The 11328-nt window shown below is 42.8% G+C and overlaps 1 protein-coding gene across 1 annotated transcript; it reads left to right on the top strand.

Annotated features, from left to right (window-relative positions):
• Positions 1-212: 212 nt before the first annotated feature.
• ASB4 (ankyrin repeat and SOCS box containing 4) lies at positions 213-10666 on the top strand. The gene is made up of 5 exons (XM_026843049.1): positions 213-494; positions 4063-4362; positions 6749-7239; positions 8763-8876; positions 10478-10666. Exons 1-5 carry the CDS (start codon positions 281-283, stop codon positions 10664-10666), a joined length of 1308 nt encoding a protein of 435 aa, XP_026698850.1. The 5' UTR covers positions 213-280.
• The last annotated feature ends 662 nt before the right edge of the window (positions 10667-11328 follow it).

Here is an 11328-nt window from a genome sequence, read left to right as displayed (position 1 = left end):
ACCATGTGGTTAATGAAGCTTAATGTATATAAAGTCCATGGAGATAAATCTTATTTTGGTGTTATTGCTAGTGTGTCTGTCCTCGCTTTCATAAAAAGAGTGTGGTGATATCTAAGAGTGGCATTTCAATGCCTTAAATGCTCCTCATATAAATAGAACAAGCAGATCAGCATGACCGAGTGATAAAATTACCTTCTGGTCTTCAGGAACTTCAGCATGCAACTGCGCTATAGGGACCTCAGTGTACCCCTATTCACAGCACAAACAAATAAGTTTGAAGATGGATCTGGAAGAGACATACAAAGAGGGAGAGAATACAGAAGGGAAAATTACTCGAGCTGCAGCTGCAAAGTTGGTCAAAAAGGCTTTTCTCGAAGCCCTGAAGTCCAATGACTTTGAAACACTGGAAGAGCTCTTGAGCCAAAAGAAAATAGATGTGGACACGGTGTTTGAAGTGGAAGATGAAAACCTGATTCTGGCATCCTACAAACAAGGTAAATGTGGCAGCATTCACCAGCCAGGAAGTAGATGGGTTTGAGTGATTTTCAAGAAACTGTTGCCTTTTATCTCTTCTGAAGCTGTAGCTTAAGCTGATTCATAGGCAGTAATATCTCAGTAGGTTCATAGGGCTGTGGTTATCAGAGTAGGGGAGATTATCAGCTGTAACTGCCATGCTTGGTGGAGACCAGCCTGAGACTCCATGCTGCCAAGGGAGCTCCTGCAACTTCAGGGTAGTCCAGAAAGAGGGGTCCTGAGTAGCTTCCTCACAGAGAACTCGGGTGCAAAGCCCAGAATAGATATGTGCATGCTAAGTGTGGTGTAAACATTTCTTGCATGTACCCAGTCACATATCCAGACCATTTAGAAACATGAAATATTCAATGTCTTCCATTTTCAATTTACAGTAGTAGTAAAGTGAATTCTTCCTAGCTTGGGAGAGCTAAGGAAATCCTGTGGACCTTGGATGTTACTGGACGGGAGGAGATTTGTTTTTCAAGCTGACAGAAAGTGTTTATCAAAAGGGAAAAATCATCTGAAAAAACACAACCAGGGAAGACATCTGTTTTGGAGAGTAGAAAACCCAAACTAGTTCTCAGCCAGGCACTGACTGAGTTTCCAAAAACTTACAACTTAAAGCAATAAACCAAGTTTGCTCTCTGCTAAAATCAACATACTTCATGACCTACTTGCTAACAGGCTCTTTGTGTGTATCTAGAAAGCAATAATGATCAGCCTCTGCCAGAAGTTATCATATGTGGAGATAAACACCTACAGAGCCAGCAGCACAGCAAATGCACTTTCTTTTCTGTGGCATAAAGGACAACATCCCACCTCTTCTCCTTTTCTGCATTTACCTTTTATTTAATGATTAGCTCTTGTTCTTTTGACTTCATTAGGGGAAGGATGATGCAGTCATTATGTACTTCCCCTGGGGTCAGTGTCTGAACTAAGCTAAACAGTGATTCATGAATCTTAAAATACCTTTTCTTCTGTCCTCAGCAGAATGAGGTTCATTTTGATTGTGGTTTGAGACTACAAAATTAATGCATAGATTTTTAATTGTAGATCATTTGACTACAAGCATTAACCTGTCTCTTTGGAGAAATCTCTCCTTTGTCCAAAAAGTAGAGAAGTAAATGCACCCTCTGGCCTAAATCACAGCAGTGTATTCTCTTTGTCTGAAAGGCAGGAGTCACTCTATCAACTTTCCTGCAAGTTTTACTTTTGTTCTGAATACCAAATAACTATGATATGTGAGGAAGATTTCCTTGAGGAGGGAGAGGGGAGAAAAATTAAACCCCAATATTCCACCATTTAGACAGCCTGAGCTTTGCCATAGCCCCAGGCAACTGAAGTGGAAAAGAGATGCTGTGGGTGACAGAGTGGCTTTTCTTCCTCTCTACCAAAGAGACTGAGAGCTCCCAAGGACACCGACCTTGCACACATCATGACTTTTTCATGTTTCTATCCAAAGAAACAAGCAAACTGAACAAGGCCTCCCATGGAGCCCACATCTGCTTCCTGCTCAGTGCCTGGTCCCTGTCCCTCTGGGCTCAGAGATATCTGTGGGTTTGGGCACAGGACATGGGAGATGCTCCCTCAGGATGTCTGAGCACAGCTCGCTCACAGCAACATAGGCAAAGGAAATAAACGGTGGCCTCAGGCAGGAATATTGTGGCTGTATAAGGTGGTAACTTGGCTTTTAAGGATCACTTTCCTGCTGTTACGTATCATTTATGGTTCATATCTGATCATAAATGTGAGGCTCAGCTCCATGTGGGATAAGCCGGCAGTATTCCACAGCTCACTGGTAACAAGAGGGAATACTGCATGTGAATTCGGATGGGGGGGGTGATTTAAGAAACTGCTCTGCTAAATGCAAAGACTTTGGGATATAGCCCACCTACTCTTTGCCTGGTTTGGGGCCATATGACGAAAAGGTTATCTTACCAGAGTTGCCAGCATAACCTGCAGAGTCAGGAGGTTGAGAGGCTGCAGAGGAGCCCGTCACCCTCCTTGGGCACTCAGGTGCCTGAGGGCTCCCTGTTGTTGCCATTCGTGATGTGGGTTCCATGGGCACTGGATTTGGTAGTCCCCAAAATATAGTCCTAGAGCAGATGCTGTGGTCTGCAGACAGTTCTTCACCCCTGACATTTCACATGCCAGTAGTAATAAATGCTTATATTGGTCAGGAAGAAGTCACTACAGTCATGCCAGAGCAGGAGATGCAGCCGCTGTCATGACTGTCCATTTTGTATCTGTAACCTTTCAGTGGAAATCTAGCATTATTCAGAGGCATACACAAACTGTATTACTGGATTCTATCTCAAAATATACTTGCAATTTAACTAGGAGGGAAGAAAAGCTTTAACCTAAGTTTCTTACTGCCACCAACACTTTGTTTCTATCTACCTCTTGCCTTCCTCTCCATCTTCTTCACGTGAATACTGTAAAAACTGTATCTAGATGACATTAAGGTTGAAAAATTATATACAACCAAGGTTCAGAAATGAAGGTCTGAATTAATTTGACTTCATTATACACCTTTTTCATTACACATCTTTTTCTGTCTCTTTTACATGATAAAAGTATTCAACCAGGCATTTGTCCAAGGATAAATAGATAAAACAAACCCAGAAAAATTTTATAGGCATATTCTAGCTATTATGCAGCTGCTGTGTCTAAAAAAAAAAAAAAAAGTTTTAGACTTCTCCTGCCCTTCTGCATATTATTATTGGATTTTACATTTTTTAAACAAATTATTATAGTAATCACTTCTGAGCCTGTCTCTGTGCAGTCATTAAGCATGTAGTCCTATTTTGGGAACAAATATAAAAAAAAAAAAAAAAAAAAAAAAAAAAAAAGAAAAAGATAACTCTGAAATTTTCAGAGAAAAATCCAAACATTTTGGAGCCAAATTTCATGTTAAAGTGTCACTGCTTCTATTTGGCTCTTTAGCCTAATTTACATCAGCATCCAAACTCCTTACTCCATGCTCCTCAGAGGCAGTAGTTGACAGAAGGTCTGTGATAGAGCTGCAGCCACTTTGCCAGGTGTCATTTATGTGCAGTGCATCACTGGAGGTCTGAATCCAGCTCCTGGCATGCAAGATCTTGCCATCTCCCATGCAGAAAGAGTAGGATGACTATCTTTTGAGTTACTGACATAAGTAAATGCCACCTTCTTATTCCAATGCTGCCTTTGTTCAGCTATTGGCAGACTGAAGATCCTATTTCCCACATATTTTTTAGCTGGTGGCAAATGCTTTAAGCATTTTTTTTTTTATTTAGTCTATACAGATCACAGGAAAAAGAAGTTGCCTTCAGAGTATATCTACATGGGAATTACCTCTCCAAAAGGCAGTCTATTCAGCACATATAATAAAAGTGCTTATGGAAGTTATGTTTGAGAGAACTTTGTGTGCTGTAGCTGTAACTGGTGAAATTACAGTAAATTAAAGCAAAACTCCAACCCTTCCTTCCCCCTCAATTATTCTCAGTAGGTAGATAGTCCAAAGAAAAGTCTTTGCCAAGTATGGTAACACATTTTCACTTTGTACAGGGTACTGGCTGCCTAGCTACAAATTAAAAATATCCTGGGCAACTGGACTTCACCTAGCTGTCATGTATGGACACCTGGAGAGTCTTTCAGTTCTCCTCAATCACAAGGCTACAATCAACTGCCGGCCCAATGGAAAAGCTGCAATCCACGTAGCATGTGAAATGGCAAATGTTGAGTGTCTCAAGATCCTTTGCAACCATGGAGCTAAGCTGAACTGCTTTTCAATGAGTGGGCAGGCACCCTTGCACTTCTGTACGACACGAACCTCCATGCCTTGTGCCCAGCAGTTGGTTTGGAGAGGTAAGGTGAAGCTCTGGAGCATCTCTCGTATCATGCCCAGAGATAGTGGGCATGGTCTGTGGTTTGTCTTAGAAGGCAACCTGTCAAAGCACATGTGTATTTATCCCTTCCATCCACAGATGACACATATCCTCATCTCAGGCTCCTTTTCCCCATCTCTCTGATCAGAGGAAGTTCCTCCCATTCTGATTCCTCACCCCATCTGTTCTTCCCTCTTCCTGGCCACCAGCCCTTACTCCAGGGTTATTTCCCATTTCAGTGCCTCCAACCCATCGCCTGGTCAGACCCTCAGCAGAAGAGCTCCTCTGAATCACGGAGTTTCTATTTCTCTAATTTTTTTCTGTCTTTGTCATCCAGTTTTATTATTGAGATGTAGTCACATGAAAGTGCACCCCTCTACTCTTCTTGCTCAGATTTCCTTGATCTCAGTAAAATTCTTCCAACCACTTGTTTTTTGAGACCTGACCTTAAAAAACTGGATACAGTTTTTCATACTGTCTCTTTGTAGGGATTGGGGAAAAAAAAGGCTATTGAGTCAGATTTTTGTTTTCCCAAAGTAAGATCCATTATGCTGCTGGTCATCTATAACAAAGGAAGCTATGAATAGACATAATTCCTGGATAAATATGTCGGTGTCACACACTATTTTCTTAACACAAGGATGCTGACTCAGGATACAGTAAAAGGCAGACATGAAAGGCAGAGCAAAGTCTTCAGTTACAAACAGATTAATTGCCCTATTAATCACACTGTGCCATGACAAATACAAGAGCTTTTGGTTTTTTTTTTTTGTTACATGGGTTGTTATTGAAGGCTTTTCCTAAGATGCAGAGCTCAAGTATGCTTTGTGGGCAGGGCAATCTGTAGTCCCAAATGAATAACCACATCGCTTTTCTTCTGTTGGAAAGATATATACTATTTTGTTTGGTAGAATGGAAAATAAATGCTGCCAGTTGTATCCTGGCCAAAGCAAACACTTCTGACAGCAGGAGTTGAATTTCCTACCATGGAAAAGCTTAAAAGTCAAATGTACTCCTATAAAATGTAGCATAAGATGAATGCAAATGAAAGGATGTATTCTGTAGTCATTCTCCACCCACCCATCAGCAACAGAAGAGTACTTTACAATCCACCCTCCATCCCAAAGCACTCAGTAAACTTGAAACTCCATGTGAGCTAAACATCAACACTCCAAGCAAAATGGGAGAGGTCCAGAGCAAAACACAGCAGGTGTGCACATGCACAGCAGCACCACCCAACAGCCCAAAGCAGGTTTTCCATTAATGTCCTTGCACCGAAATTTCCAAGAGTCATCTCCCACCCTGCCATCTTCACTCAGTGGTGTCACACTGGGTCAGTCCAGGAAAAGCAGTTTTACTGCTTCTGCTTGGGGCAGCTCGCCAACCAAGAAAACAGATCCCATGTTCGCTTACCACCTTTGAACTTAGCTTGCCGATACTCTCGTGGACATCTAACACCATGAACACACAACAGGGCTTAACAGCATTAGCACTTGGGTTTTCCAGCCCAGAGGTAATTTCTGACTCCTTTTCCTCCCTCCCAGCCCTCAAACCTCAGTCTCCCTGTAAATTTGGGCGTGTAAGTGCTTCCATGAGCCCAGGGAGAAGAGGGGTGGCCACACAGCGTGCTCTTGCTCTTGCACGAGTGTTGTACTGACAGTTTACCAAGGCCTCGGGTTCAAGGAGCCCTTGCCCCCCCCAGCCGGTGCCGTCACCTTCGTCCCCGCCGTCTCCGGAGGGGCCCCCGGCGCGGCCCCGCTCCGCTCGCTCCTCAGTAGATGGAGCTCTTGCTCCAGCTGTGAGCCGCTCGGCACAGGGAGCAGCCCCGCCAGCCCCCGCACCCGGCTTCAAACAGGATCCAGACCCTCAGCCGGGGTCTTGGGAGATGGATTTTTTTATATCATCTACGGATCGATCATAAAATGTCCTTGCTTCCAGGCTCGCGATTAATGAGGTGCTGCGGGAAGCAATCTCAGGGTACAGATCTGAGCAGAGCTGTTCTCTGGAGTAGGAGTAACGCGCTCCTTTTTCCGTCACTTCTTAATTTATAGGAAAAAGCATTTTACACAGAGATTTGGACCTGCATGCCGCTCCAAAATAAAGCATTCAGCTAAGGTCTTCTGCCAGCTCGGGGCCAAGCCATCACATCTGAAGCTGGACCCAAGGACCTGAAGTTTCTAAATTGTTTCCTGGAGGCTTAAGATATGAGGAATCCATGTCCCTAGCTATCTATTTGCATGTCCATGTATGTCTTTAATACCAGTTGCCGGCCCTTACCTTCTCCTTGGGTGGCAGGGCTCAAGTAGAGAGCTGGCCAAACTAGGATTTCATTACCTTCATTTTTTCCCATCACCTTTCTTTGGCAGGAGCAAATGTGAACATAAAAACAAACAACCAAGATGAGGAGACTCCTCTGCACATCGTTGCGCGTTTGGGTATCCCTGAGCTTGTGGCCTTTTACGTAGAACAAGGAGCGCACGTTGATGCTCTCAATGCCTACATGGAGACTCCCCTGGCCTGTGCAGCTTATTGGGCCCTGCACTATAAGGATCAGATATACAGCCCAGATCACCACCTCATCTGTCGGATGCTCTTAGACTATAAAGCTGAAGTAAATGCTCGTGATGAGGATTTCAAATCACCGCTCCACAAAGCTGCCTGGAACTGTGATCATGTCCTGCTGCATATGCTGCTGGAGGCAGGAGCAGAAGCAAACATCATGGATGTCAATGGCTGTGCACCCCTACAGTATATCATAAAAGTGACATCTGTGCGGCCAGCTGCCCAGCCTGACATCTGCTACCAGCTGCTACTGAATCATGGAGCAGCTAGAATATATCCTCTGCAATTCCACAAGGTTAAGGACGGCTTTGTACAGTAGGGGTATGGAGAGACGTGATGTCTGGTACAGGAATGGGATGAGACATTCAAACTTCAGGGTTTGTTGGTATCTGCATTTGCTGGAGTCCTGTAAACTGTGGGCCCAAAATGCCCAAAAGCTTGTAGGCCAACCTGTTGAAGAGTGGTATCATTTAACTGAAGTGAAATTAAGTTGCTAGTGCCAGAAACCAGACCCAGACCCCATTTTTGTTCTTAATCAACCTGAAACCCCAAACTCTAAATGTTGGTTCAAGCCTAATTTTTCAGAGCTGATTCACTTTCTCATTTCAGAAAACCTACATGCTTTTGTCAAACCTGACTCCATACAGGCTTAACTGGATTATATGAAATGCATATTTCATGGCCTCTACCAAAGTCTGGAGATCAGACAAGTTAATTCATTTTGCCAGTTCTGACCTATAAAAATCTATTCAAATCTTTTCAAAATTAAATGAATCTCAATAAAGCTTTGGGTCATTCTCAGGAAGTGTGAGAAATCAACGGGAAATGCTGGGCCTGGGCTGATGGGGGAAAAAAAAAAAAAAAAGACTTAGTCTCTCATCCAGTACCCTAAGCAACATTTTGCAGCTCCTCCACAGTATGTGTAAAGTTTTAACAAGTCAAGCAACCATCAGCCCTTGAGTAAAATGTCAAACTTTTGGTTATGCCCTCTTGACCCCAGGATGAGCTTTTCCTGTCTGTAATAGAACAACACTTACTATCTTAGGGCATGTTTGAGGGGTCCCTCCTAGGGCCAGGTCTGGGGACTCGTCTTCCTGCCTCCACCTTTGTCTTGTCTCATGGAGCAGGTCTCCCTTCCAGGCCATAATTTGACATCTGTAAAATATGTAGGATGACATTTATCCCAGATGTTCTGCAGTTTTGTTTGTGAAAGCCTGGTGACTGTGTGGGACAAAACTGTGCATCATACGGTGTGAATGCCAAGTGTTATTCCCTGAATGTGAGTGACAATAGACTTTGTTGTTTTTTTCCTACTGAGCTGAAGTTACTGAGCAGAACAGTTGCTTCAAGGTTCTCGTCTGGCTTAGAAGCCTGACTTCTGAGCTGTGTTATCTCCCAGTCTTCTTTTAAATTTTCCTGTAACAATGCATTTTTGATTCATATGATGGGGGTTTTCTGTTCCTGTGCTGCATGATCTGCAGAAAGGACTTTGTGTATGTTTTCCCTAGTATTGAGTCACTCAACTATGAACAAGTTATCTTCAGATTTGGGTGATAAAGCTCACCCTGTCAGCAAGCTTTGCTGCTCTGGAGATCTAAACCCATACTTCTGTATGGTGTTAAATTGGGGACTAGCCTGGGGTTTCTTGCTGTACTTGCACTGAGTAGTGTACAGGGCTCATGTCTTCTGTATCTTGAACTTACCCTCTTGTAATTCTTTGGCTGTGTCCATCCCAGTATACCATTGCACAGTGCCAAGCACCCAAGTTAGCCCCAGATTCTTGGTGGTACTCATGGTCTCTATGCATCCTGCTTGCAGGTGCTACAAGCCTGTCATTCCCATCCCAGAGCTGTGGAAGTTGTCGTCAATACCTATGAACACATCAAATCAACATCTAAGTGGAAAGCAGCCATACCTGATGATGTCTTTGAGGTAAGCTCTTAATGAGTTTTAACTGAGTAAAATCCAAGCTCATTATCTGCATTTTCCGTATCTGGCCACAGAAAAGTGAGAATGCTTTTGAAAGAGAACACCTCAGAGGATTTGGGACTTCCCCATTTAATATCACTCACTTGACAAAACCAACAAAAGATATTTTTGAGAAATTTGTATTGCAACATTATCCTTTGGAGCACCCACTGTCAGGGGTGCTGCAGCAGCTCAGCTGTCCCTTCCCTCAGCGAGTGCAAAGATTCTGTCTTTGACTGGTATTTCTTCAGATCTTGTCAATGTGTATATTTTATATATTTATAAGTCATCAAATGTTTTAAAAGTACCATGTTACCTGGGTATGACTATGTATCTTTAGCTTCTCTTGCAGGGGCTGGGTTTCTGTGTACAAATACAGAGGAGAATATAAATGAAAAATAAGAGATAAAAGAGGAAAATATGTTGTCAAAAGGCAAAACTTTGGGACAAACTATGTGCTTTGACATAATCATCCCTTTAATTCAGAAACTCTCATAGTCCAAATATTCCAGTTCAAACCTAGGTTTTTATTAATACTGGACTTTTTCAAAATTTTCAAATCAGTGCTGAAGTCAAGTGCACCAATATCTGCTATACATTATCAGTGATGTTTAGCGAACTCTATCCATAATATAATGCAGAGTTATATAGCCAGAGGAACCGTGAGACTTTCTCTGGCTCAGATTTATTCAGAAAGAATGAAAATAAATCATTCTGGGTGAACACAAAAGTTAAAGGTCTTTTTTCACCTTAACAATGACAATAATATTAATAATTTTTCTTCAAACAAAAATTTTAATCTGAAATATCGGAACATTCTTATTTGGAAAAGTCTACAGTTGCTCTATTTCTTAACTGAGATTTTCACTTTTGTTGTCAAAGCTATTTGATGAATCTGACATGAAATTGAAGAAAACTTTTTGTTGACACAAATCTGTTCTTTTCCATACATAAAGTGTATCTGAAAATACATGTAATCAGATCTGTCAAGTAGCAAGATTATAAAATAAGGTCAAGTTACATGTATTTACTATTTGCTTTTATTCGACATCATTTGTAAGAATCTGCACTTTTCTTCTTGTGAGGATGCAATTTTATTTATTTTAAAAGGCCACTGGGGTGATGAGTAAGACCAAAGGTACTTTTGCTGTCTGCAGCCCCAGAGAACTCATCGGCAACACCAGCATTATGCTGCCTTGCTGCCCTGTGGTGAGATTTAGAGGATTAACTCGTCCACGTGCACTGCCCCTGAGCTGGCTGCAGTGTCTCTTCAGATCAGGACTAACACCACAGAGGAACCCCCACCTCAAACTGGCGGATATAAGGCATACCAAACCTAAAGATTTCATCATGGTCTTTAACTTAACACTAAGTATTTGAAGAAAGCATAAGAATTTTGTGCAGGCATTTGGCAAAACCAAGTCCCTGATGCTTGATGTGTCTCCAGGGGACAGGATGGCTGTCTGTGCTTGTTACCTTGTTCTGCCAAGGCCTGCGTGTGGGCAGGGAAAAGGGAGGGAAGGAAAGCAGCCTCCTTGCCCTAAAACACTTGTATTTTTTTACAGCGACACCAGGATTTCTATGACTCGTTGTTCACTGTGTGCAGCAATTCACCACGGTCACTCATGCATTTATGCAGATGTGCTATCCGGGGAATACTGTCAGAAAGGTGCCACCAAGGAGTCCCCCTGCTCTCCATCCCCCTGACCATGAAGAAGTACTTGCTGCTGGAACCAGAAGGAATCATCTATTGAGCTGTAGCCAAGTGGGCACCAGCATCTCCCTTCCCAGATCCACGTGCCTCTGCAGGGTGCTGAGGATCCAGGCACAACCCTGACACAGCCCTTTGCTTTTGTACCATCGCAGGCCAGCCTGAAGCTGGGCTGGGATTTATGGGCTCTTCTCCAAGCCACTGTCTTTCCCTGCACTGAGGAATCACAGCTGCAGACTGCGGGCTGTGCTGGGGGAGGCAGAGCTGGAAAGACCTCCCACTCCAAACAAACACGGGGGCGCATACTTCCATGCTTTGTTCAGCCCAGCTTAAATGATGCTGCTGCTGCTTCCTCTGGTATTTATTCCACTGCCTGCTAGACAGCGTTAGATTCAATTTGAACAACCTTTGATACTGTTTCACTGTGATTCTCTTCAGCTATCATTTTAGGAGTAAAAGAAAGGATACTGTCAACAAATAGGACATTTATTAGAATCACAGGAATGCTTTCCCAGAAAGAAATGGGTGAACTGCTTTGAAATGTGACCACAGACAGGATTTCAGTAGTTTTCCTATTTTCCTGTATATTGACTCTCAATGCAATGTTAGTTCACTGTTCATTACATCTGTCTGTATCTTATAAAGCTTTGTCATAATAATATCCTTTTTAATTGTAAGAATTTTTTCCATTATCAAGCATACTAT

This window comes from Athene cunicularia (genome assembly GCF_003259725.1).
Source record: "Athene cunicularia isolate RWA chromosome 2 unlocalized genomic scaffold, athCun1 chr2_part1, whole genome shotgun sequence".
Lineage (NCBI taxonomy): Eukaryota > Metazoa > Chordata > Aves > Strigiformes > Strigidae > Athene > Athene cunicularia.
The sequence above is the reverse complement of the archived record's forward strand: the minus strand, read 5'-3'. Positions and strand labels throughout refer to the sequence as shown.